This window comes from Aspergillus multicolor (assembly GCF_047715735.1).
Source record: "Aspergillus multicolor strain CBS 133.54 unplaced genomic scaffold BDW74scaffold_18, whole genome shotgun sequence".
Lineage (NCBI taxonomy): Eukaryota > Fungi > Ascomycota > Eurotiomycetes > Eurotiales > Aspergillaceae > Aspergillus > Aspergillus multicolor.
Window position 1 is genome coordinate 193,120 of NW_027395969.1, and position 25,343 is coordinate 218,462.

At 52.2% G+C, this 25,343-nt stretch overlaps 13 protein-coding genes across 13 annotated transcripts; 8 read left to right on the top strand and 5 right to left on the bottom strand.

The window, feature by feature from the left end:
* Window positions 1–24: 24 nt before the first annotated feature.
* On the top strand, window positions 25–2,271 carry BDW74DRAFT_37024 (dihydroorotate dehydrogenase 2). The gene is made up of 2 exons (XM_073732627.1): window positions 25–860; window positions 927–2,271. Exons 1-2 carry the CDS (start codon window positions 405–407, stop codon window positions 2,040–2,042), a joined length of 1,572 nt encoding a protein of 523 aa, XP_073582351.1. The 5' UTR covers window positions 25–404; the 3' UTR covers window positions 2,043–2,271.
* Window positions 2,272–3,580, bottom strand: BDW74DRAFT_37020 (triose-phosphate isomerase). The gene has a single exon (XM_073732626.1). It carries the CDS (start codon window positions 3,347–3,349, stop codon window positions 2,501–2,503), a length of 849 nt encoding a protein of 282 aa, XP_073582352.1. The 5' UTR covers window positions 3,350–3,580; the 3' UTR covers window positions 2,272–2,500.
* An 863-nt stretch (window positions 3,581–4,443) lies between these two features.
* On the top strand, window positions 4,444–5,951 carry BDW74DRAFT_155862 (RpiB/LacA/LacB family sugar-phosphate isomerase). The gene has a single exon (XM_073724911.1). It carries the CDS (start codon window positions 5,100–5,102, stop codon window positions 5,577–5,579), a length of 480 nt encoding a protein of 159 aa, XP_073582353.1. The 5' UTR covers window positions 4,444–5,099; the 3' UTR covers window positions 5,580–5,951.
* Window positions 5,952–5,961: 10 nt separating this feature from the next.
* BDW74DRAFT_155865 (putative U-box domain protein) lies at window positions 5,962–7,694 on the top strand. The gene is made up of 3 exons (XM_073724912.1): window positions 5,962–6,600; window positions 6,666–7,230; window positions 7,281–7,694. Exons 1-3 carry the CDS (start codon window positions 6,515–6,517, stop codon window positions 7,512–7,514), a joined length of 885 nt encoding a protein of 294 aa, XP_073582354.1. The 5' UTR covers window positions 5,962–6,514; the 3' UTR covers window positions 7,515–7,694.
* A 303-nt stretch (window positions 7,695–7,997) lies between these two features.
* On the top strand, window positions 7,998–8,789 carry BDW74DRAFT_179622 (uncharacterized protein; the record flags this gene model as incomplete). Its single annotated transcript, XM_073729513.1, has 3 exons — window positions 7,998–8,171; window positions 8,240–8,395; window positions 8,442–8,789. 3 exons carry the CDS (start codon window positions 7,998–8,000, stop codon window positions 8,787–8,789), a joined length of 678 nt encoding a protein of 225 aa, XP_073582355.1.
* Window positions 8,790–8,863: 74 nt separating this feature from the next.
* On the bottom strand, window positions 8,864–9,722 carry BDW74DRAFT_179623 (uncharacterized protein; the record flags this gene model as incomplete). Its single annotated transcript, XM_073729514.1, has 3 exons — window positions 8,864–9,183; window positions 9,270–9,385; window positions 9,439–9,722. The coding sequence occupies 3 exons, from the start codon at window positions 9,720–9,722 to the stop codon at window positions 8,864–8,866; spliced, it is 720 nt and encodes a 239-aa protein (XP_073582356.1).
* A 486-nt stretch (window positions 9,723–10,208) lies between these two features.
* BDW74DRAFT_179624 (uncharacterized protein) lies at window positions 10,209–11,366 on the top strand (the record flags this gene model as incomplete). The annotated part of the gene is made up of 3 exons (XM_073729515.1): window positions 10,209–10,286; window positions 10,349–10,390; window positions 10,446–11,366. The coding sequence occupies 3 exons, from the start codon at window positions 10,209–10,211 to the stop codon at window positions 11,364–11,366; spliced, it is 1,041 nt and encodes a 346-aa protein (XP_073582357.1).
* Window positions 11,367–11,775: 409 nt separating this feature from the next.
* Window positions 11,776–12,423, top strand: BDW74DRAFT_179625 (uncharacterized protein; the record flags this gene model as incomplete). Its single annotated transcript, XM_073729516.1, has 3 exons — window positions 11,776–12,030; window positions 12,151–12,216; window positions 12,310–12,423. 3 exons carry the CDS (start codon window positions 11,776–11,778, stop codon window positions 12,421–12,423), a joined length of 435 nt encoding a protein of 144 aa, XP_073582358.1.
* A 196-nt stretch (window positions 12,424–12,619) lies between these two features.
* alg10 (dolichyl-P-Glc:Glc(2)Man(9)GlcNAc(2)-PP-dolichol alpha-1,2- glucosyltransferase) lies at window positions 12,620–16,751 on the bottom strand (the record flags this gene model as incomplete). Its single annotated transcript, XM_073726903.1, has 7 exons — window positions 12,620–13,348; window positions 13,414–13,816; window positions 13,863–13,975; window positions 14,036–14,511; window positions 14,605–14,609; window positions 14,927–15,950; window positions 15,998–16,751. 7 exons carry the CDS (start codon window positions 16,749–16,751, stop codon window positions 12,620–12,622), a joined length of 3,504 nt encoding a protein of 1,167 aa, XP_073582359.1.
* A 255-nt stretch (window positions 16,752–17,006) lies between these two features.
* Window positions 17,007–17,929, top strand: psf2 (DNA replication protein PSF2; the record flags this gene model as incomplete). The annotated part of the gene is made up of 3 exons (XM_073729517.1): window positions 17,007–17,120; window positions 17,175–17,764; window positions 17,818–17,929. 3 exons carry the CDS (start codon window positions 17,007–17,009, stop codon window positions 17,927–17,929), a joined length of 816 nt encoding a protein of 271 aa, XP_073582360.1.
* Window positions 17,930–17,967: 38 nt separating this feature from the next.
* BDW74DRAFT_37107 (CUE domain-containing protein) lies at window positions 17,968–19,206 on the bottom strand. The gene is made up of 3 exons (XM_073732628.1): window positions 18,815–19,206; window positions 18,371–18,710; window positions 17,968–18,099 (listed from the first exon to the last, which is right to left on the bottom strand). The coding sequence occupies exons 1-2, from the start codon at window positions 19,097–19,099 to the stop codon at window positions 18,402–18,404; spliced, it is 594 nt and encodes a 197-aa protein (XP_073582361.1). The 5' UTR covers window positions 19,100–19,206; the 3' UTR covers window positions 17,968–18,099; window positions 18,371–18,401.
* A 282-nt stretch (window positions 19,207–19,488) lies between these two features.
* BDW74DRAFT_37118 (condensin subunit SMC2) lies at window positions 19,489–23,525 on the bottom strand. Its single transcript, XM_073732629.1, has 5 exons — window positions 23,445–23,525; window positions 23,342–23,382; window positions 21,107–23,264; window positions 20,685–21,059; window positions 19,489–20,637 (listed from the first exon to the last, which is right to left on the bottom strand). Exons 1-5 carry the CDS (start codon window positions 23,469–23,471, stop codon window positions 19,699–19,701), a joined length of 3,540 nt encoding a protein of 1,179 aa, XP_073582362.1. The 5' UTR covers window positions 23,472–23,525; the 3' UTR covers window positions 19,489–19,698.
* A 370-nt stretch (window positions 23,526–23,895) lies between these two features.
* gtmA (gliotoxin thiomethyltransferase) lies at window positions 23,896–25,327 on the top strand. Its single transcript, XM_073724913.1, has 4 exons — window positions 23,896–24,623; window positions 24,693–24,731; window positions 24,790–24,846; window positions 24,897–25,327. The coding sequence occupies exons 1-4, from the start codon at window positions 24,251–24,253 to the stop codon at window positions 25,283–25,285; spliced, it is 858 nt and encodes a 285-aa protein (XP_073582363.1). The 5' UTR covers window positions 23,896–24,250; the 3' UTR covers window positions 25,286–25,327.
* Window positions 25,328–25,343: the final 16 nt, after the last annotated feature.

Sequence of the window (25,343 nt, forward strand, 5' to 3'; positions counted from 1 at the left end):
GCCCGTCCTATCCCGACCGCCCACCCACACTCCACGTTTTGCCTCAGGCGGTGACAAGCAGTTCTCCGATCCCGAGTCCGAAGGTTCAACGGAAGTAGATTCGCATCCTCGGTTACAGCGTCTCAAGAGTTTGGTAGTCTAAATCCTTGATTGGATTTGACTTCATTGTCTTTGCGCTGCAAGCTCTGGACCAATTGACGCAACTGCGCTGGTGAGTAGTTCTAGAAATTGAAACTTCTTCTGTGGGTTTTCATCGGGTTGGATGCGGCAAAGTTGATATGCGTTATCTGTCGGCGAAGCTTTGCTGAGTTTATACTCAAATAGGTCCTAAACTCAGCTCGTTCCTTACTAGGAACTTACTACACGTGTATATAACGATATAGACGAAGCGAAGCGCCGGCGCAATGGCTACGAACTCCATCCGAAGAGTTACACTCTCGGGCGTCTCCCGCTTCGGCGGACGCCGCACCCTCACACCAATTTGCAGGCAGTTCCCAAGAGCGCAAAGCCTCCGGTACGCCTCCGACACCAGCGCAGCAGCAATAAAAGCAACCACAGAGGCGGCGGCCGAGACAGCGAAGGAGACCGCCAAAGAAGCGCCCAAGAAGGCTGGGCGGAGTCTGCGACGGACGGTCGTGGGCACATCGTTGGCGCTCACGCTGCTGGTTGGGTATCTGTATGGGACGGATACGCGGGCGAGTGTTCACCGGTACGGCGTTGTGCCGCTGATCAGGCAGCTTTTCCCCGATGCGGAGGATGCGCATCATATTGGTGTTGATGCGCTGAGGACGCTGTACAAGTATGGCTTGCACCCTAGGGAACGCGGGGATCAGGATGGAGATGGGCTTCTGGCGACTGAGGTGGGTGGCTTATACATGCCTTGATTTGGGTGGGGTTGAGCTTGTACTTACGTTTATGATGGTCAGGTCTTTGGATACACACTCGCGAACCCCATTGGTATCTCGGGCGGACTTGACAAGCATGCTGAGATCCCTGATCCGTTGTTCGCGATCGGTCCTGCTATTGTTGAGGTCGGAGGTACCACGCCCTTACCGCAAGACGGCAACCCGCGTCCTCGTGTCTTCCGCCTTCCCTCGCAGAGAGCTATGATCAACCGGTACGGCCTCAACTCCAAGGGTGCGGATCACATGGCCGCTATCCTGGAGCAGCGAGTCCGCGATTACGCCTACGAGAACGGGTTCGGGTCATACGAGGCTGCTGAGCAGCGTGTGCTGGACGGTGAAGCTGGTGTGCCCCCGGGCAGTCTCCAGCCCGGCAAGCTTCTAGCTGTGCAAGTGGCCAAGAACAAGGCCACGCCTGACGGCGACATTGAAGCTATCAAGCGCGACTACGTGTACTGCGTTGATCGCGTGGCGAAATATGCCGATATTCTTGTCGTCAACGTCTCGAGCCCCAACACACCCGGTCTCCGTGACCTCCAGGCCACTGCGCCTCTCACAGCTATCCTCAAGGCCGTCGTCTCGTCCGCAAAGAGTGTGGACCGCAAGACCAAGCCATTCGTCATGGTCAAGGTCAGTCCTGACGAGGACTCGGATGAGCAAGTCTCTGGTATCTGCGACGCCGTCCGAGGCTCCGGTGTCGACGGTGTGATTGTCGGGAACACAACGAACCGTCGCCCCGACCCTCTACCCCAAGGTTACACTCTCCCGCCAAATGAACAGGCAACACTGAAGGAGACCGGTGGGTATTCAGGCCCACAGCTGTTCGACCGCACAGTCGCCCTCGTGGCTCGGTATCGCACCATGCTAGATGCAGACTCGGAAACGGCCGGAAGCGCCAAGGAGTTAGCAGCGACTGCGGCGCAGGCCGAGCCAGACTCGGAAAACGTTCCTTCTGTGGAAGCGCCAAGCGCTTCGCCGCGCAAGATTATCTTCGCTTCGGGAGGTATCACCAATGGTGGGCAGGCTCGCGCTGTTTTAGATGCAGGAGCCTCTGTTGCCATGATGTACACGGGTGTGGTATACGGTGGCATTGGCACTGTCACTCGGGTGAAACAAGAACTGCGCGAAGAGAAGCAGTAAGGTGCCAGAAAAGTTGATAGAATACAAAATAGAGTCAGATTTGGCCCCCTGGAAATAATTAGCCAGTTACTGCATTCGCTCCAAGGCTATGGTTGTCCTCCGGCCAATCGTGCGAAAGTACCCTGCAAGGTCAACCCAAAGTAGATACCGAGTACGGAGTCCACGGGTAGATTGTCGTCAAATATGATTTGCAATCGAGAGTGGATAGTGCTGGAAACGCATGGTAAGATTCATGAGGTCATGTCGCATTCAACACTGCAGCATGGCTTCCCATATCGTGGTCAATTTCCTCAACAGAGAGGAGGGGGAGGGTAGAAAAATAATAAGATCAAATCATGAATTAGTCTATCCAAAGTTGTTGCATTGAGTGTGCTCGATATGCCGTAAGATGCAGCCCGTTCGCGAAACGCGTCTATAACTTTCGCCGGCGCCGTAAAATGCATTATTCGGTTGATGCTTCAGGTGAGAGTTCCTTCAACTTCACGAACGACCTTGCGCACGCCTTCAATCTCATGCGCAAATCGGCCCAAAAACATACCATCGACGGCTTTCCCCAGACCCCCGGGGCCCCACAGACCCGGCCCTGCACTGCCCCCGTACAGAAAACGGACATCTCCGGGTCTCTGACCGATCAACGCGCGAAGTCCATCTACAACGGCGGAGATATGATCCACGCTGGCGGGCTTGGGTTTTCCGATGGCCCAGACGGGTTCGTAAGCAAAGATGACAGGTGCATCGGTTGGAATGGCATTCAATATGGCACGAACAAGTGGTTCACATTCGCGTACGGCAAGTCCAACTGCTGCTGAAGCCACTGGCCCAGGGGCACTGATCTCTCCGATGCATACTAAAGGCACCATTCCCTGTGCGCAGGTTGCTGCCGCCTTGCCTGCTGCCTGTTCGTCTGTTTCCCCGAAGATAGAGCGACGTTCCGCATGAGCTAACTCGACGATGGAGACACCCAAGGAGCTAAGCGAGAGTGGTGAGACTTCGCCGGTGTATGCTCCTAGCGATTCCCAAAAGCAGTCTTGTGCGCCCAGAAGGAACGGGGCGGGAAGCGATGGGCTATCAACTGATGGTAAGGTAGAGGCGTATTCCTTAATGATTTCTGCGCAAGGATAAATCGTGAGAAAGTCCGGGATTAGAGCGAGAAGGAGTTTAGACCGATTTTCTGGGCGAACAATGTCGGGGTCGAGAAGAGCGCGGCAGTATTCGAGGGTTCTGGACGGCTCGAAATACATTTTCAAAGAGATGAGCAGTAGATTCTTCGGCAGGACCGGGTAGGTCCGCTTCATGTTGGTAGCCATCTTTTCAGGTATCGTTGATGTTTCGTGTTTTTCGATGCGAACGATCTTCTGAGCCTGCTTTGCTGCCGCCGATGTGACTCTTGCTGGCCTGACTAGATATGAATTGCTGCGGGGAAACGAAAACAATGACGACAACAAGAATGACGGCGAAATAAATCGATAGTAGTTGGACTCGGGCTAGGGGGAAGATTGCCAATCACTGCAGAGTGTCTGTTAGCAAATGATCCATTTCTGGCGGCAGGTAACCTCATTGGATGCTAGCAACACGTCTTTTAAACCGAGGGAATGGAGTTGCACTCGGTGGACTTGCCTAGTGAGAAGAGAGAGGTACATAGATCGTCCCACGCAGTGATACACTGATCCAATGAGGCCAAATCCCGGCCAATTGTGCTCCGCTGCGTGGATGAGAGATGAAGCGATGACAGTCTGGAGAAGACGATCCGGGGATAAAACTGGAGAACAAAATGGAGAGGAGAAAAGTGGACAGGCGGGGGCGCTCGGGGTTCGGGGGACTCCAGAGTATTTGAATTGCCCGACAAGGGATAAAAAGGTCAGAAGATGCAGAACATCAACGAGGAGGTCATGAGACCCTTGAATCGGTAAGAGGCAAGTCAGGATATAGAGTCCGCTGGATGAATGAGGTATCCCGATGTTGTGCCTAGGCCCTGGAGTGCTCAACCGGAGATGCTGAAAGGAGCCTCCCGTGCAGCTGCTGGTAATATAAGAGAAAAATTACGGAAATCTATCGCTGGCTGGCAGAGGTGCTGTGTCACGGCTGGTAAATTACATAGCGGGGCAGGCTCGAGATGGCAGGTGGGGTAGCTCGCCGAGCCGAACTGACGGACTCCAGCGTCACGGAGGGTTTACTCCAGTCTCCATCTCGAAAATACTAGTGTGCTGCTATTAAAAGTACTGCGATCTAGGCATCTCCCATGGTACAAATCGAATTGAACGATAAAGTCAACACAAGAACTCTCAGCGGATAATGCAATGGCTGCGAAATCACCCAGAGTAAGGAATGCGGGGCCTACGTCATTAAGCAGAGAGCTCTGCGGGCTAAAGTGAGTTTGGGATTTCTCGATCTTATTGAAACCGGGATCAGGACCAATGTACTCGAAAGACAGACCGATGCGCCTCGAGGCTAGCGTCTCGTCCTATACGACAGTCGAAACAAGCTCCACCTGCATCCAGGTAGACGAAGGATTCAAGGTGCGTGGTGGCGCGATTGAACAGATACTCTCAACGCTTTGCTCCTAAAAGCTCCGAGTGTCTGACCATGAATTGGCCAGACGCTGCGCATCCTGTTCATAATGGTGACTTTTATTGTAGCAAGGGTGGGAGACTTGCGAGCTCAATATCACTTTCGTCCATTCATGGATAGCAGCAGTGGATCTCTGAGCATCAATCAGAGCACAACACCCAAAGACACCAATGCCACTGGGCGTGGGAAGACATGAGCCGAGCCAGCCATGACGCCAACGTGGAGAAAACCAAAGAACGGAATGTTTGTTGCTGAAATCGGCCAGATTGGACCTGAGACGCACGGCTGCTGACTCCGCTCGAGTTTGGGGATATCAGCAAGCCTGGCGAAGATATAAAAGGCCCTTGTGTTCCCTTCTTACGCCGTTGCTGGGTCTCATCTTCCTTATCCACTTGAACCTCCACCAGCCCCATCTTCTGTGATCATCGCTGCATACCTAGGGTCTTTTGATCGATCGTCTTTTGCCTTTACTTTCCACCTCCAATCACAATGTCTCAGACTCAGAGCCTTCGTATTGTCTTTGCCGCCGACGAGGCTGGCCAACCCTACAAGGAGACCCTGAAGGAGGTTCTTGGAAAGAACCCCAATGTCAGCGAGATCCTCGATGTCGGCGTCAACTCGACCTCTGACAAGACTGCATACCCTCACCCTGCGGTCGAGGGAGCCAAGCTCATCAGAGACGGCAAGGCTGACCGCGGTCTCTTCATTTGCGGCACTGGTTTGGGTGTTGCCATCTCCGCCAACAAAGTCCCTGGCATCCGCGCCGTCACAGCCCACGATTCCTTCTCCGTCGAGCGCGCCATTTTGAGCAACGACGCGCAAGTACTCTGCTTCGGCCAACGTGTTATCGGTCTTGAGCTAGCCAAGCGTCTCGCCAACGAGTGGGTGACCTACAAGTTTGACCCCAACAGCTCTTCTGCCCCCAAAGTCCAGGCCATAAAGGACTATGAGGCCCAGTTCGCTCAATAGATGCGAACCAGATGGCCGAGACAGGCTCAGGCGGGGCCCCCACTCTTTCTACTATACAATCGGACCGACGCCGACTCTGCTGCATGACCATGTCACCGGGACTTCATTGAAAAGTTAACGGTGCTCGTGACACCATACAGACACAAGGACTGTTCGAGAATTCCTGATCGCCGGCAATGCATGGAGTTCTAGCCAGACCGAGCCCGAGCTTGCTCATATTGTGCTCTCTCAGCGACGACGATCCTTTTTACCTTGCACAAGTCACGATACCACACAAGTAGGATGAATTTGGCAGGCCAAATAATCTTTGTTATTCCTTGTCTCCTGCATAAAGGGATAGAAATAGAATAAAATTGTTTTCATTTGCTGCCACTCAATTTCTTGTGCATAGATGTAGATTCATAGTGCTGCTGAGTCAGATATGATTCTGCGGGGATCCATTGCTTTCGATCCGTATTCACAGCAAGACATTAACCAGCACACCATATCATTGTGAAGATGGCTATCATAAAAGTGGCTCCTCCTTTTCTTCTGGTTCCCAGGTCAAAAATAAGTTCCATTCATCTGTTGGTTGAACTTGCACTTCCAGATCTGCTTCAAGTATAGCCCTGAGACAGAGTACTCTTTACTCAAACGAACTGCTGTCAGGCTTGGCTGCGTTTACACCATCTCAACTCAGGGTGATCTGAGAGATAGACTACTCCTGACTCAACATCCATCTCTCTCCACGGCATCAAATCGAGCTGCGCGTGTGACTGTCGCCCCTAAAACTATCTATATCCAGTATATCCGGCTCGGTGGACCAGCCGCCCCACCACCTGCCCGGAATCCGCTGAGCAATTCACGGCAGTTCCTGACGCTCTCGAAAGAGTAACCCGGGCGTGGACTTTCCATTTCTTCACTTCCGAACCAAACCCCTACCTAGGTTAGCGACCATGTCCAACGATCCACTCAAGAAGCAGGGCGACGCAGCCTACAAGGACGGCAACTACACTGAAGCGGAGAACCTCTATTCCCAAGCGTGAGTCTCAATCTGTGCAAACGCAATCTCTCTGGCAAAGAGACTGACAGAGGCGCAATTTACAGGATCACAAAGAACCCACGCGAGGCGGCAATCTTTGCAAACCGCGCCCTCACCCGAACGAAACTTGAGAACTGGGCTGGCGTTGAACACGATGCGCGCGCTGCGATTGACCTCTACGGATTGAAGTCGCCGTTCAGCTTGAAGAGCTGCAATTATCTTGCGCAGGCGCTGCTGCATCTCCAACGACCCCAGGAAGCGTACGATGTCGCTATCGATGCATACCGCGCGAGCCTGGCCGTGCGGAACACGGACGTCAATGGAAAGAAAATCCCGAGCCAAACGGAGAACCTGTCCAAGACTGTACTACGCGCGAAACAGCAGATCTGGGCCGCCAAGGAGACTGCGCGGCTGCGCGAGATGAACCAGACGCTAGCGACGATGGAGCAGCTGATTGAGGCGGACATGAACCGTGCGCTGGAGGATCTGCAGGGACAACTGGATCGGAGCGAGATTGGGCAGACTGGGTTCCTGGAGAGTCAAAAGGAACTGCGGGAGGATGCGGAGAAGAATATTCAGAATGTCCGAGAAGCATTCCGTATCGCATCTAATGGCGAGGTTAAAGAACGGGTAAGCTATTTAACCCTAGTCCAGCGTGATACTGGATACTGACGGACCAGGTTGTGCCCGACTACCTCGTCGATGGAATTACCTTTGAGATCATGCACGATCCGGTCATCGTACCCTCAGGAACAAGCTTCGACCGTATTGGGATACTCAAGTACGTCGAGCAATCTGGCGTGGACCCAATTACCCGGGCTCCCATGGCCGTCAGCGACCTGCGTCCCAATTACGCACTGAAAGCAGTTTGCGAGGAGTTTTTGACCAACAACGGCTGGGCTGTTGATTGGTAGTCTTTTGATCATTTTGTTACCTTTCTTTCCATCCTGTATATTTGAGTAACATTTGGCCGTTTAGCATTATCGGCGTTGGTGGATTTGGATGCATCATATAGAGCCAGCTTAAACTATGTGCTTAATCCCGAACCTGATACTTTTCTTCACATCAAAATTGCAAGGAATCGAGAGACAGCATTGACTCATCATTCTCGTCCCTCTTCGCTGTCAGGGCCACAAACTTTACCTTCTCAACCTCGCGACCCAATGTAGGCTTTGCGGACATTCTCCGTTCCACCCAGTTCATCGCATTACGAACATTTATTTTTTTTTCTAAAGAGGTTAGTGTTTCCACTTGGAATAGACGTTATACTGCATGCATATTTCAAAGCACCTTCTCGCCAAACTGTGATTGGCCCAGTCCAGTTTATAATCGCGCCGTCTGGTTTCCCACCTTTCCACTACACCATATTTCACTCGCTGCTTACCGATTCATCTTATATGGCAGCTCTCGTCTCGCCTGTTGGCTTTGGGCTACTTGGTGATAAGTACCCAGAAAATGGCGGTGTCACTGACATCCGCCAGGTCACTCGCATCCTTGAGGACGCAGGCATCCCCTGCTGTATGACCGGAGCTTCGGCCTTGAACTGGTTCGGCGCCTCTCGTATCCGACCTGTAAGTTCCCCTGCCCTAGAGGTAGACTGCTACTTCTTCTATGAACGGGGACTAAAAATTGAATTCAGAGCTGGGAGATATGCGTGCCGACGGACAAAGTGAACGACGCTGTCCAGCTCTTCCTATCAGCACCGCATAACAAGATCTATATGCCCTGGAAGCCTGAGACCCCCCAACCTGGATCTTTGACACATACATTTCCTCGCTTCAGGATGCGGGGTGTCGTGCTTCGATTCCAGATTATCCCGTCCGATGACTGCATATGCGCAGAGTCTTCTCGAGACTCAGAGGCTGTTTGATCTTGAGGATCTGGTTGATGGGATGAATTTCTCGGAGGAATGGGGCGAGGATCATCTCGACCTTAATACAACCACCGACGTTGCATATGCAGAGCGGAAGAATGCGGAAATACTAGCATCAGTACCAGCTGGTGAGGATCTGTATCAATACTCTGGCGTCCCGACCAATGCAACGCCGCTTCGGAAGTTATGGCAGGAGATTGTTCGAAGCAAGCAGGGGCGTGTCTCTCTAGAGCTTCCGCACGAATACTTTGCTACGAGGTTCTTCGCTCATGGGCAAGGGGATCCTCGATTGGATACAATTAAGCTGCATGTTTGAATTTGTTTCTTCGACTGGCTGCTGTACGCTGAGATGCTTCGGCTCACCGTATTTGTCTAACCCTACAAGCACATCTAATCAACGCCATATGCATGCTTCATCTGTTGCACACGATCAGTGTCCCAGCCCCAGCGTTGGCTATACGCGCAGACGAAGGCTTTTCTATGCCCGAGATTTAGGTACTCTTTCACAGCATAAGCTTGAGAAGCCATGCATCTACCAAGGAACTCCAGATCGTGGAAGTCTTTTGCGCTTGCCCTGGCGAAGAAGACGCCCAGCTTTGCGACTAAGATGCTTTTGACGTCTAAGAGCACTAGTTCTTGCTGTCCACTGGGTGTATTGATGGGTATGGCTTCTGAAGCGGTTGATAGATCTTCAGGCGCCCCGAGCGAGCCTTGTCGACTTGTCAGTGGGAAATCTTGATTCAACCTGGCTCCTCGATTGCTCCAGACCAACATAATCGAGGGACATTCTACCCACCTGGAAGAGTAAGATCGACTGCTACGATTTGCCGAGGCAGACCATGGTCATGGTCTCCACCAGCAGCGACAAAAGCCCTAATAACACCAGCCGTATGGCCAGCAGGTCGACGAATCCTTGACGCTTGAGTTGGGGTTGCTCCCAGCCAGCTCGGGCAGATCAGATTCACCATTCTCGAGGGCGAATAACCTCCAACAATCTACCCATGCTGCAACCCACTGCGACATCGACATCATGCGTCGTCCTGGTACTCCCCCGCAGCCGGAGCGAGAACCCACTCATAATCGTATAGCGGATCTCGTTTGTCGCCAGGATGCTAGCCATGTAGACTGTTGCCGCAAGTAAGTGGTCTTCAGATGCTGCATTTGCGGCTGCGATCAGGGAGGGCATTTCATGGGGCATGTAGGTGTTTGTTTGGGCTGGGTGTCCCCAAGAGTTATATGCCGTCGTCATTGCACTTACAGTGGTCTGGTGAATAGCAAATAGAGCACATAGGCTTATCCTGTCAAAGTGTCCATGGTCTGCATCCTCTGGAAAGCTGTCTAGGCACTTTGAGGGGACACAATGGTGTAGCCGTCAGGATTGCGGCACAGCACAGTGCATCATGCTAGCCATGCCGTAGACACTAGCGGCCATACGTACATGCTTGCCTCATTTTACCCCGGACTCCCCGAGTACACTCTGGGATATGTCTGTTCCTTCTCAGGCTTACTGATGTTTATTTATTGGATGTCTTTGTACCCCGGGTATTCTTCCACTAAAAGCAATAATTGCCACTGGACACAATGCTCTGCTTACGGTCACGAGCCTGCATCTCCCCGCAAGGGGTCTTCTTTTCTTTTTATCTTGCCATTATAAAGCACGGACGAACATGCGGAGCAGAAACAATGCAGACTATTATTCCTAGAGTCCAAGATGAGGGCTCTACCACTATATACCATGTTACTTCGGCTGGGAAGCAGTGCTCTGGATTTCGACTTCACGCCGGATACCTACGGCTTTGATGTCGATGACTACGTGAGTTGGACTACCCCTCTCCGAGGATACGAAGAACGCTTCTGACAGTCGTCGTCTAACAGAGGCACTTCCCTCTAACGCTAGACCTAGCATCCTCGCAGCGCGTCGGCCCCTCCGCCGGAAACTCCTGGTGGACGCCCTCGTACATCCGTACCCTAGACGGCAAATCGTACTTTCATTGTCTCGCACGTCGGAAACCCGGGCGTTGGATTCTACCGGTACAACATCTTGGACATCAATAATCCGGAGTACTATAAGCAATTTGCATACACAGGCACAGAAATCGATCCCATATCCGCGCATATAGATGGAGCGAATATAACCCTGCCAACGTACGGGTTCGAGGCTACAGGCGCGGCAGATACACTAGCTGGCATGCGGACGTGGAGCACACCGGGTTTTAAATTCGACTTGTCGTTCGTGTTCACATCTCCTGTGATACTCAATGGCGGCTCGGGCACGTTTACTTGGGGTCCGTACCTGACGACCGAGTGGTCTCTAGTTGGGGGCGTCACGAGAGGAAGTTTCATCGTGGACGATGCCCGGCTGGATATCGACCCCGAGCGCTCATTGACCTGGTGTGACCGGCAAATCGTCTGGATCCCAGCCGAACCTGCACCTGCAGCGTCACATAACTGGACTTGGTTCCAGCTGCACTTTGACCACGAAGATGGGCTTAGGGATGGAAAGACCCGGCCCTCGAAAATCTCCGCCTGGATCTGGGACTATGCGGATAATCCCCGGGTGCAGTTTGCTACAACACTTGGCTCCTCAGCAGGACAGCAGCAAGTCACGCCTTTGACGGAGTTCTCGCCCTCGGACTCTAGAACGTGGACGTCGCCTGGGTGTGGGGGTACGTATCGTCTTGAGTGGGAAATTGCGCTCGCGGATGGAACGAAGTTGCATATCGAGACTTTTAGAGATGACCAGGAGTTTGGTAACCCTAAACAGCCTTCCAGCCGACGTATGAGGGATTGGATGCACATGGAGAGGATGTCAAGGGATTTGGGCTTGTGGAGGTTTGTTTGGAGAACATTTGATCAGAAGATTACGCTTCTCGAGCTTGGTGCATGTGAGTAAAAGACATAAAGAATTCAAAGAGCAGAGTGAGTGTGATACGAGCTCGACCTCGGGATGTTGCTCTTATCATGTGCTGGTACCTAGGTCGATATGGATCAGAACCAAGATATATCCGAAGCGATATCTCTCAGGCCGGTTTATTCGACAATCATGAGACAACTGCCGTAGTCACAAGACACCTTCTAGCTTCGAATCTCATCAGATCCTCCATATATGACGTTCAAGGTAGCTGGGTAGAAGAAAGCCAACGTAGAACAGAGCTAGTCCAGCTCCAGCTACCCCACCAAAACACCAACCAACACCCCACCATTTTTCCCGAACCCCTTCTCTCCTCAACCTTCCTTCTCTACATCCCAAACCACAACTCCCTCCTCTTACCACCCAGACCATTCCAACCAACACCATCAAAATGTCCGTCCCCGCCTTCACCGCCGCCTTCGAAGCCTCCCAAAAGAAGGAGAAGTTCTCCGCCAAGGTCCAGCAGCTCGCGGGCGCCATCGACGCCTCGGCCCTGAACGCCGCCATCGAAGCCATCCTGGCCGGCGGCGACGATGCCTCCATCTCCGACGCCGAGCAGAGCAAGGCCCTCACCGCGGGCTTCGAGTACGCGACCGAGCTCGTCAAGGAGCTGAAGAGCTCGCCTGGGAACGATGATAAGCTGAAGGTGTGTACTTACTCCCCGCTACATCGAGTTGAGCTCGGAGAGCGTGGTTTGCAGGCTGAACTGGGGACTGCATTTGTTGAGGCTGTGCTGTGCTAATACGTTGTCTCTTTTTCTGTTCAGCTGTACGCTTTATTCAAGCGCTCTAGGAACGAGGAGCCTGCTGCGCCCGGTGCCTTTTCATTCGAGGTTCGTCGCTATCCTACTACCCTTCCCTTCCGTTTCTGTCGGACTATATCAACCGATTTTCGAGTGGGTAAATGGTGAACTAACAACGATTAGGCCAAGTACAAGTACAACGCGTGGAAGGAGATCAAGGACATCAGCAAGCAGCGCGCCGAGGCCCTTTACATCCAGAAGGTTAACGGTCTCCTCGAGTCGATCGGCACCAACTAAGCGTTGGAACGAGATGAGATATAAGACGGATAAGGATAAATGCTGTATTGGATAGTATGATATTTGATAACTATCTATGAAGACTCGATCCCTGATACCACCGCGGTTATTGATGGTCATGAAGGAATGACGCTATGCTATAATATACACGATCTGATCGTCGAAGCGCCTTACGCATGCTGCATTTCACACTCGACTAGCCATCCACCATCCACGTCTGCCCGAGCCAGTCTGGCTCTGCATGTGACATTGTTGCACACCACGACTCGTCATGTGCACTGTACGATGTCAAAGGTAAGTCGTACGGCATACGGAATCCAACCAATGCAGAAGGCGCCGCTGTGTCATTCGCCTGCGATGCTTCTGGCCTGTCTTTTCTGAAGCACGGCACCATGGCTGCGTATTGAGACTGCGACTGCGGCTCCGTAGCAAACAAATCCGGCCAAACCAAAATCCCAATCTCGTAACTGCAGATGCGCACTTCACTGCTCTTATTAGCGGCCGCTCCCCACGCCTGCGTCGAGAGGTTTGCTGAGGTGACGAGTACCCAATCGATCCTTTTCATATTCTCGTCTGCAAATCGTACATAGGTTTTGATGTGTGGAGCTGCGCGGCGGCGGCCGGCGTCTTGTAGGTGTTGAGGGATAGTATTCGAGACGTCTCCTGCCCAGTGCCGCATATAGGGTCGTAGATATTGTAGCTGCCTCTGTTGCGGAGGGCTATGAATCTTCATGTGGATAGACCCGCCGGAGCCGTAACCGTTCAGCGAGCGACGAATCTCTTCAGCCGTTGGGAAGATTATGGAGAATCGTGGTTGTTGCTTTTTCTTCGCTGATATAGAAGTAGCTCTTTTTGGAGCGAGGGCATCGAAGAAAACGTCCTTTAGCCATTTGTCTGTTTGTCCTAGGGTTGCGATGGAGGACATCTAAATCCTGACATTAGCATTCAAGTTATGGGCTACTTAGCTAGCTGGGTTCATGCCTGAGTGACGATCTGTGGCGTCGACGCCGTAGTTCCATTGCTTTCGCGCAACGGGATTCTTTGTAGAGCGTCTTTCAATGCTGGCCATCCCCAAATGGTCTTGCCATCACCATCCCCGTCGCTTGAAGCGTCGCCAACCTTCAGTTTAGAAGGAACACTCGCAATCAACGCAGCCCTGACAGCGCCGAAATCGTACTTTGCAAGCTGCTCAACCAAAGAACCCGTCTTCTTCGCTCCATATGCTCTCAAATACGCCAGCAAGTCTCTCTTGAATCGTGACCCAGAGCCCAAGACTGTAGACTTCTTGTTTTGACGTGTATTCATACTAAGAGGGAGAAGAGGCGAGCGCCAAACTGCTTGAGTCATATTCGCCCAATCGCCAGCAAGCATGTTTGCCGTGTGGATGACAACCCTATCTCGTCAGCCTCATTGACCTCACATCAGGGTAAAGAACATACTGAGCACAGTCATCATGCCTCATTAGAATCATCATCTTCGAGTGATGTGTCCCAAATGGCTCAGGCATATAGGCAATGATCGGCTCGACGTTCGGATAGCGTGCACATGCTTCCTAACGAAGTTTAACTTAAGCTCATAACTCACTTCCACAGCTAGTTGTACTCAGACTCACCTCGATCCGCATTTTGTTCTCCGAATCCCTCTTCCAAGACCCATGCACCACCTTGACAGTAACGAGATTCCTGACATCCTCATCGAATTGGCTCATGAGGAAGTCCACATTGAAACAATAGTTGAACTGCCAGCACTCGCGAATGAGCGGGTCACCCAGGATATCGCGTAGCTTGACCGTGTCATCATTATTCCTCAACGAGTCACTGAAGTCTTTAATGTGCGTTAACTGAATCGGGGATGGGATTATCTGAGGCCCAGCATCTTCCTGAGGGGGAGTTTGAGTGTGTTTGTCCTTTCTCTCCGAGCTGTGCGGGGAACCATTTGGGGCAGCGCTGATGCTGGCACGTCCAGAACGCGTTGCGGGAGGAGTTATGGAGCGGCGCAGGGAGGCAAGGGTAGATGCCGAGGGGTTTCCAGATAGCTCTGGTTCTGTATCTGATGATAGTTTGGGGCGTTTCGCTGGACGATCGGACCCTGGCTGGTCGTCCATGATTGCGTAGTTGGAGAAGGAAGAAAGTGCTGCGCCGGTGCGGAGAGCGATAAGATAAAGCTGGAGGCCGGTACCACCTGCCCTAATTCCTCGATGTGCACGCAGACATAGCCTAAGGGTCGCTACTCGGTGAATTGCTCTATATTGGAAGGAAGGAATGATTGCGCTGTCGTGCCTGATTAGGCTACAACCGTGTCCGCTCAAAGCATTCCGTGGTCGCGTCACCGAGCCGAGAACCGTTGGAGACCAAGTGATATCTATAAAACAAGCCACCGCTCTTGAGGGAATTATGCATAGCAAGCCCCATATCCAATATACAGTCTATAAAAACAGATCAAAATATCTATACATCACCACAAGAACCGCTGAATCTTCTCCGGCTCCTGCGGCCACTCAAACCCGCCCCGAAGGAACAGCGCGCCGGTAACCACATTGACAAGCAGAAACCACGCAGTCTCCAGGAACAAGGGGAAATTGATCGCAAGCCGCGCCTCAAGGTCCTTCTCATCGCTAGCCCGGCGGTAAACCACGGGCGTCGGGGACGCCGGCAGGTGAAGTCGCCACATCACCCAGGGGATAATGAGGTATCGGGGTTCGACGAGCGGCGCGGTAATAAGTGATAGAGCTGTTGCCGCCAGCCATACAAGGACAAAGCTCACACGGGATGTCTCGTGTTCGAGTCTTTGGCGCCGTCTGATGTGCTCTTGGAGATCGGCGAGAACTTTAGGGTCAATAGGGGCGGGAGCGGACGAGGCTGCTGGAGTCGGCTTCTTGGGTCCTTTCTGCTTGCGCCCCGATTTATGCTCCGTCTTCTCGGTTGGCTTCTCTGCTGACGACGATGACGCTGTGGGCTGGGCTTTGACGACTGAGGCTACTCCTGGAGCAGCCGTGACGGGCGAATAGCCCATGGCGGAGATAATCATCCATGCGCCGAGAAAGTAGACGATAGTAGCGGCGTATCGAGTGTAGGGGTGTGATCCCAGCAGAATGCGGAAGACATAGAAGACGTAGTGACGGTTATCAGCCAGGGTAAACGGATGGACAATGGTGTTGTAGTGGACCACTGCGAGCATGATTGGAAGAAGGATCAACACAGTCAGGAGCTTTGGCAGCTTCCTGCGAGAGGCCGGGAGACCTTGGTTGAGAAACTTGGGAAGCATAAACTTTGGCAGAATGATGTTGGCCATGGGAGCCAGAAGAAGAGGCCACGAAAAGAAAAGGAAGTACGGCCAGATGTACAGCATCTGGGTAAGGTGCAAACTGGCAGTGTGGTACTCCTTGTGTCCGAGGACAACGCTGCCATTCCAGAGAACGAATCCTCCAAACGCAACCAAGATGAGCAGGTACGGAATTAGTGCGTAGAATACAGCTCCCAAGTTGTTCAACGCAACAGAGCACAGCGAAATGGCAGTCTTGAAGTAGTCTGCGCCTGTCAGTTTAGTCCCTGGCAGAAAAGAAGACAGTGCTCACCGGCCAGGGAAGCATCCAAAACCACAGGATCATACAGCTCATACTTCGAGCCGGCAGCTACAATATCAGCCAGATTGCTCGACTCACAGGTCTTCGTGACCCGGCGAATCCTCTTCATAACCTGCAGCCCTCCGAAGAAGACCGACACCCAGAAGATGTTAGTCTGCCTGGAAGTCAGCGCCACAACACCAAGGACCAAGAACACAGCAGTTTGCAGCAGACCCGCTTTCGGAAGCGTGCGGCTCAAATCCCAATTGTACGCCTCGACAACCACCAGCAGCGCGAGGACATCAGTGTAGTACAGCCCGGAAAAGAAAAACAGCGGCGGGAAAAGACAGATGTTCAGCACCGTATGACTCAGCCAAGCTCCAGAAGGGCGAGTATTCCGCTGTCTGCGCACCGTATCAAGCGCAGATTGCAGTCTCAATGGGAGCAAGACAGCCGCTGCGGCGGCGTTCGTTGCGCGGAGGGCCGGGGGGTCAAGTTGCTTGGGGGAACCGCGGAGGAGTAGGATCAGGGCGCAGACGGCGTACGAGAAGATATAGAGGCCCGGCGGAGTCGTAATCTTAGGATCCCATTGCGTCCATTTGTGAGCCCAGTATGCCTGGGCTTGCGGGATATGGAATGCTTCGTCGAGGTACGGCTCGGGGACGACGTTGTTCACTTGGGTCATCCACATGGGGATCAGAAGGAGGCCAAAGGCGACAGCGTAGCGAGCTGCCAGGGCCAGGCCCGAGCGGGGTTGGGTGTTCATTGTTCCTCAATTGATCGTGTAAAAGTACAATGACCTCCGAGTTGTCCTGGGAGAAGATAGTTGCGACTGCTAGCTAACGCTTCTAGTACCGCTCCGCTTGCAAACAGTACAAACCGAACCTCGACATTTCAGCTTCCACTGCATGAGGTTGAATTCCGACAACTCCAGCAAATTACAGAATAAAAAGTACCATGCATTCTTGAAATCGATTCCTTTTTATCTACCTTTTACCCCCGCTTCACATATCCCGGGTCAATGGCCTTCCCCCTCCCGCGGGGCATCACGCCCCCGGAGATCTCCTTCCTGGCCGAAATGGAGCTGGTCACAATCGTCCCTCGGCAGCGACTAGAGGGTCTCGAGCTGCTAGGCGTGCGTCCCTTCGTACTGTATTCCTATAGCCAAACTTCAGCTAATTCTGTTTAGGGCCCAGTCCACCCCCTCATCCCACCCCGCCGAACAAACATCCCCCTCTGGCTCGCCCTCCTCCTAAAGCGCCAACGCCGCGCAAACATCCTCCCCCCACCCTGGCTACACCCAGAATCCCTCAGCCTAATTCTAGACATCGAGACCCGCGACCAAGCCTACCAGCACGCGTTCTCCCCGCCCCCGCCACTCCCGGGCCAACCCAGTCTCCGCGAGCGGAGCTACGCAAAGCCCACCGCGCGCCCGCGCTACACCCCCGAGGGCAACAAGTACTACGCGACGCCGCCGTTTCTTCCGCAAAATGTGGCGCAGGACCAGACGGATGATAGTGAGCCGCCGACGCTGCCGTTCCATTGGTTGGAGGTAGGGACGATGTTGTTGGATGTTGCGGGGGATGATCTTGTGGATCCGGATCAGACGAGGAGGCTGCTGAAGGAGTTGAGGGAGGTGCGGTCTGCGAAGATTCGATCTGGCGTTGAGGTGCTTGATGATGCGGCGGGGCCTGGGGGTGGTGTGGCGCTTACGGGCGTGGGTGCGATGGAGATCGGGGAGGGGAGGGGATTCATCGGAGGGGTTGTTGATGGGCTGAGGTATGTTGCCTTGGATTTCTTGTTCGTGACGCCTTGCTAATGAGCTTGACTAGACGAATTGGAGCGTCGAAAGAGCAAGCTCGTCGCGAGCAACTAGCGGAGTCTGCGACGAACGGTGGATATGACGGCACGCAGGAGGACTATGACGACGAAATGGAGTTCTGATCTTGAATTGGCTGGACTGTTTTGCTTCTATTGCAAATTGGATTGGAGTTCCGGAAAAGGAATACAGGCGGCAGCATCTTATATTCGCCTCTGATGAACTTAAATGTATATATACCCAACCTATCTTTCCCGTTGTAGGACGCAACCGAAATGATTTGATCTGATTCAACCTAACACCATGAGCATGCGACGCTGTGCTGTAGAGTCCAAAAAGGGGTAATCCGGTATGAATATCAAAGATAGAAATAAATATGCAATAAACAGTGAAAGTAGGAAAGAGAGCAAGAGCTTAGGAAGAATGGACTTCCTCTTTAGTTAAGTATAAGGCCGCAACACCATACAGACAAAGTTACCAATCAAAATCCCAGTGATCGGGCACGCAGCAAAGTATGTCAAAGCCAAAGACCCGCCAGACAAGACATTCTAAATCAAATCACTCACAGATGTAGACAAGTTTCATAGGATCCGTCCGTTATTCCGAACTCGCCTGCTGCTGCTTGGCTTCCATTTTCCTCCGCGCCGCAAGGATCATATCATCTCTCCGCTTCTGAAGCAGGCGCTGCCGTTCATCCTTGTTTTGCGACCAGCCTCCACTTGATGTTGGCTTTGCCTCAGACCCGGACCCAGACTCAACTCCGCTAGCCTCGGCGATCTTCGCAGAAAGGTTATACCGCGTTATCAAGTCTTGCCCGCTAGATTTCGAAGACATCGATGAAGGCGCAGGTTGGGCGGGTACCCCGGTAGGCGGGATCGCAACGAGGGGTTGAAAGGAGGGCGGGGGCTAACACATTGAACAGTCATCAGTTAGCACGTTGTGTCAGATCAAATGAAGCAGCATATGGTACCGCTAGGCACCAAAGTGACATGACATGAATGTGGACATACCGCATCCAACCCCCTGCCGGAAAGCACTCGCTCCGTTGTCGCAGCCGCATTCCCGCCATTTCGCTGTAGATCCCACATAATCTCGCGCGTGCTGAGTTGCGGGAACATTTGAGATATTTGCTCGACTTGTGCCGGGTCAACGACATTTCCGCGGGCGCGACCTCGGGAGCCACCGGACGCGCTGCTGTCGTCATTACTCTTGAGAAACCATCGGATCACGAAGAAGGAGACGACGGCGAGTGTGAGGAGGGAGGGGATGTTGAGGGAGGGTTCTTCGTCGGTCATTGCGGCGATTGAGCGGTGGTCCGCTGAGTTCGACAAGGTTTACGGATGATCAAAAGTGGTCGGATTCAACTCGGAAGGTAGTTCAGCTCTGATTTATTGATATTTCAGGTGTAATTAGGTGTGAGGTGTGGGAATCGACCGCGACTGGAGCGGTGTTCACCGCTGTCGCATGAACTGTTCGTGGCGTGGTCGCGGAGGGTAGATTGAGAAATCTTCTAGGAAATGAGAAACAAATGAGATCGGAAGGATAGTAAAGACCGTATGCAGGACCGGGGTGCGGGGAGAGTTAGGTTGAGAAAGTAGAGAGGGGATGGCAGAGGCAAGGCAAGGAGCGGGAGACGATGACGGCGAACAGCCGGTCGGAGCGGAACAAACGGGTACCTTGTCAGTCAGCAGCATAAATGAAGCTTTATGTCTCATTATACGTAGATCATCAAATCTATCAATAAATAATCACAGTCGCCATGCTAATCCAGAACATCCATACACATTCCCCAGAAGAACACCAGCATTAGTCCAGATGCCACCATGCCAACCCGAGAGTAACGAACGGAATAAATATCAACAAGAAAAAGCAAGCAGTCACCGAGTCGCTATGGCTACCTCAAGTCCGCCGGGGTGAGGGCCTGTACAACACTCGTTCCTTCGCTGAATCTTGTCCGGAAGATCCGATTCGCATTCTGGAACATACCGTCCTTCAGCGAGACAACGATGAATTGTGACCCCTTGAAGCGCGTCTTGATCAGGCGACCGATGTTCTGCGTGTGTGACAAGTCCAGGGCAGCGTCAACCTCGTCGAGAATGTACATTGGTGCGGGCTTGAATTGCAGAAGAGCCATAATCAGGGACAGGGCAATAAGAGACCGTTGACCACCACTCAGTTCCGTCAAGCTCTGCTTCCAGACCTTACCCAGAGACACCTTGACCTCGAGACCGTCAGTGATATCCTTGCCCTCTGGAGGATCCAACTTGGCGAAACTGCCTGGTAGGAGCTCCGAGAAGATCTGACCAAAGTCAGCATTGACCTTGGTCCATGTCTTGTGCAGAGCCTCCTTCTTATATTCATTGAGGTTGATGATTGTCTCCTCAATCTTGCTCTTATCGCGAATGACAGTCCTCATCATGTTCTTCAGGGCAGCTTCCTTCTTCTCAACGCTGTCAATCATATTCATGACCTTGGGGTTGATCTTTTTCTTCATGCCCTGGAACCGTTCCGTGACGTTGCGCAGCGTAGCCTTGCACTCGGCGATGTTCTGGTTCTTAAAGTCGTATGGGGTGTTGGAACGTCCAAAGTTGTCTTTCTCATCCCCAATCCACTCGTGCTCTCCTTCGAGGTGCGCTACTGCCTGTTCAGCAGCGCTTTGCTCTTTCTGCAGCTTTTCCAGCTGGTGCCCAAGCTTCTGCATTTCCAACCCCTCCTCAGTGATTTGTGAGTTCTTGGATTGCATCGTTCGGTCCAGATCTCGGAGCTCGTCGTCAAAGCCTGTCAGTTTCGCCCTTTCATCGTCGAGATGCGCTTGCGCGATGTCGTGTGCGTCCTGTCATGGATTAGCTAAGAACGTTGACTTCGTGGAAGTGTCATTACCTTGATTCGAGTCTGCTCTTTCTTCAGCGAATCCACCTCCTCAAGTTGAGCCTTCAGCGTGTTCTCGCTTTCGGCATGTTGCTCCTCCGCTGCTGATAGATCGCTTCCGCCCTGCTCCGCCTCGAGCCTCGAGGCCTGAAGCTCCTTGTGCAAGTTCTTTACTGACGTCGAGTTCTTGGACAGACTCTTCTTCAGAGAGTTCAGGGTAGTCTGAAGCTCTTCGAGCTTGCTGTCTTTGTTGTCGTTGAACTCACTCATGTCCTTTTCGATCCGTTTGATATCCTTGGATGCCTCGCTCTGGCGCACCTTCGCGTCAGAGATATTTTGTTTCAGCTGTTCGATGTTCGCTTTCATCTCTTCAACAGCTTGAATGATCTAGTGAGGTTAGTCTTGCCGCTGCAGGAAACCGAAAGTAAACTTACCGATGATGATGAGTTGCCGCCAATTTGTTCCTCTGTGAGCTTAATCTCGTGGTTCTTCAGATCCAAATCTTGCTTTATAGAGCGGACAGCATCGAGCTTCTTCTTCTCCTTCTTCATTGTCTCTTCCAATGTAGCCAAAATACGCTCCTTGCTCCTGATCTCTCTTGTGATCTCGTTGAGTTTCTGCAGGGTCACAAGCATGCCGCTAGAATTAGGCGCGCTACCACCGGAGAGTGTACCGGATGGATCATAAACATCACCATCTAGAGTTACGCTCTTGATACGAACAGAGGGATCAAAGGTCACCTTTTTCGCTGTGTCTGCATCGTTTGATATCAGAGTGTTACCGAAAACGTAGTTCATGGCCGAGGTCACTTCCTCGTCATAGCCAATAAGCGACAAAGCTAGGTCGACCTTGCCTGGGGCGATCTTTTGAGCAGCCCCGATCTTCTCCGCAGACGCCTTGAAAGCAGAGATCTTGTTAAGAGGGATAATGGTGACGCGCTTGCGAAGCTTTCCTTTTTGCAGCAGCTGCGTACCGGTATCAGACGTGTCCACAACAACGTTGTACAAACGACCGCCAGCGCAGATTTCTAGAGCGGTGGCAGCCTGGAGTTTCTCCTTGTCCACGGTAAAAAGCTGTGCAACAAGACCCTTAACTTTAGATCGGTCAAAGTTGGGGTGCGGGTCAGAATAGTTGAATTCGATGTTGGCGACCTTTCTCTGGAGACCATCAGCTCTCTGCCGTAGCTCTCGAATCTCCTTCTGAAGCCCAGTCTGTTCTTGGTATAGCTGTTCCTCACGCCCAGGCTCGAAACCAAGCCTCGACAGCTCGGATTCCAGCTTCTTGGCTTGGCTTTTTAGGCCTTCAAGCTCCTTCAGTAGTCCCGAATTCTGCTCCTTTGCCTTCTTCGCTCTCGGCTCCTCCTCCTTGATCCTCTTCTCCAAATGCGCAATCTTGAGCTTGGCCTGTTCTTGCTCTGTGGCAGCGTTGCTCGCACGGTTTCGCGCATCCTGTAATTGACCTTGATAACCGCTCTCTTGACCTTCTTTCGAAGCGACACCGGTCTGCAGTGTCTGAAGCAACTCCTCCTTCTGTTCGACCTCCGCTGTCTGAGCATCAAGCTCCGCCTTGGCTGCATCGTACTGCGCCTGAAGTTTGTCGTAGATCTTCTTCTTCTCCTTGAGCGCCTTCTCGAGATCCTTCACCGACTTCTGCAATTCCTTGCCCTTTTCTTTCTCTTCTTCGATACTTGCATTTTTCAAGTCGAAAACAGTCGTCAAACGAACAAGTTCGTGGGAATGAGCCTTGACCTCATCCTCAAGAGCCTGGAACTTGCCTCCTTTCCGCAGCTCCTTATCCCGAGCAGCCTTGACTCGCTTCACATCTTCTTCCATGTGTGCAATCTCGCTCTTGAGTTTTGACGCATTTTCCTCCAGCGCCTGGATCTTTCGCTTCTTTCTCTCGCATTCCTCGCCAGAAGCCCGGAGACGGTCGCCACTCCTAAGATAGTCGTGTGCAACAACAAGTCGGGTCAGGCGCTCCAAGTCGTTTTGTGTCTGCTGGAAATCAAGGAAAGCTCGCTTCTCGGCCCTGAGTTTTTCGAGTTTCGGCTCGATCTCCTCCTTCAATAGGCCCTCAATTTCGTTCAACTTCAAGTCCTTCTTGGCCATGGTCTTGGCCGCCTTTTCCCGCCTATCCTCAAACATCCTTGTTCCAGCCGCCTCCTCAATCATCGACAAAATCTCGACCGCCTTCATGTTCAGCACCTTCGTGATTCGTCCCTGCATAATCAAGAAATTCGGATTGTTGATATTAAGCTGCACACTCTGGAACAAATTCTGTACGGTTTGTTGTTGCGCGCGGTGGCCGTTGATGAGGTATTTGCTGGTTCCGCCGAGGACGATCTGGCGCGTAACGGAGATGGTCGCATATTCTTCGAATCCGATCGGCGATTTCGCGGTATCCCTATTGTCGAAAACAATTGTTACGCTCGCTTTGGTCACACCAGCCTGACCGCGTTTGTAGATGAGATCTTGGAGATTTTGCGCGCGCACTGTGCTCATATTCGTAATACCGAGGACGAAACAGATAGCGTCGAGGATGTTCGATTTACCACTGCCGTTAAGACCAGTGATTGAGTTGAACGACTCATCCCTGGGAATCAAATGTCAGCGGTTCAATACTAGTCGCGAAGTTCGGCGATGGCAGAGAGGTAACTCGGCGGCACACACCATCCTGAAATCACCGTACGCACAGCGTACGATTTAAAGCCCTGCGACCAGATTAGCGAGCGCTCATTGACACTAACCGAAGTTACCGGAGGGTGATACTCACGTCAATAATAATTTCTGTGATCCTCATGGTTCCGGAAGCAGACGGGGCCCGTCAACTTGAGAATCTACAGCATGAGATGGGGATCCGGAGATGGCTGAGTTGTTTTGCGGCCGATGTTTTGGCGGGCGGATCAGGTGTTTATGCATTCCCGATTATGGTTTAGCGTTTGCTGAGATAAGGAAGGGACTGAGGGGTATCACGTGCTGCACAATTCGGATCCATCCAGGCGTTGAAGTATAACCAAACTTCTTGTCTATCTTGACATAATAATTGGTCCTGGTCCATTCAACGCCTTCGCAATGGTTTTGAGACCTCATAAGTTGCGCAAGTCTGGTAGTGGAGCGCCCATAGGTGCCCATGCCTTCTCAGCCTTCAGCCCTAATTCATGAAGCCGAGATCATCATGGGCCCAAGCATGCTCTCAACAGAATCGTACTTGTGCTCTTTGGGAGCTCGCTTTCGACTATTGAATACATTCTTGGCCAATAAATGGTCCGTACTAAACTTCATCCAATAATAAAAATGACTGTTTCTACCTACTTTCCAGGAACGGACACTGCCTCAGCTGAATACTAGCGCGGAGAGTTCTCGGAGACTTACTCTAGAGTACGATGGCTGTCCACCAATGGACAAATCCAACATATCCTCTCAACATAGGTCATTAGGCTCTCGAGGAAGCATATAAGCTGCCCAGGTTGCCTCTCGACTTTCAGGTTTTCAAGCGTACAATTCTTTCTACTTGCAACTGCCTTGGGCCTTTCCATTATATATATCTCTACAGCCGTCTACGTCTATACTGCCTACAACATGGCCGCCGAACTCACAAACCTCTTCAAAAACAAAGGCTTCTCTGCCCGTTACAGACTCGCAGAGCGTGTTACCGGCTTATATGCTCACCCCTTAATTAGCCAGTCTGGTATTGCATCATACACAGACCGTCCCGTCGTTTTCGACAATGCCTGTGGTACGGGGATCATCGGCAGCGTTCTGCATGATACGCTCAGTGAGACTGTTCGACAAAGCTGGGAACTGACCTGCGGCGACTTCTCCCAGGAGATGGTTGACTCTACCCAGCAGCGGGCTGCGGAGGAAGGATGGCTTAATGCAACAACGAAGGCTGTGAATGCTCAGGAGATGGATCTTCCAAGCGAGCACTTTACGCATGTCTATACTGCTTTTGGTATGTTAGCTTCTCTACTTCATTCAAACGGACTTTGAGATGCATACTAACATATTTGTAAATACACAGCATTCCCCATGATCCCTGATACCCCGGCAGCTCTGAAAGGTCAGTAGTCTCCATAATCAAAACGCAACAAACTCGGTACTAACGGACCTCTTCACAGAATGCCTACGAGTTCTCAAACCAAGCGGAGTATTCGCCGCAACAGCCTGGAAGCACGGTACGTACATGCGGACTCATCAAGGAACTCATTCTAATGCACTCATCCAGTCCCCCAAATGTCCATAACACTCGCCTCCTTTTCGTCTCTTCAGCCAGATCTTCCCCTGCCAAAGGCCTCGGAATTTGTCCCCCAGCTCCTCAAAGGGTGGGACTCGGAAACTACCGTGCAGTCGCAGATCGAAGCTGCCGGATTCACGGATGTCAAGATCACGCCTGTTACTGCAAAAGTCGCCATGCCCATCGCGGAGTTTGTGGAGCTGACCAAGAGTATGGTTCCTGCGTTATTAGGTCGACTTTGGACTCAGGAGCAGCGTGAGGAGCATGAAGGCAGAGTTCCTGAGGTCATGACGAAATGGCTGGAGAGTGAGTATGGGGTTGGTGGAAGTGTGCCTCTTGAGCCGATTGCTCTTGTTGTTACTGCGAAGAAGCCCGAGTAGTGGTTTACTCGGGCGGGAACGTCTCAACCCCGGGAGGACTTAGGGATTTAGATTAGTA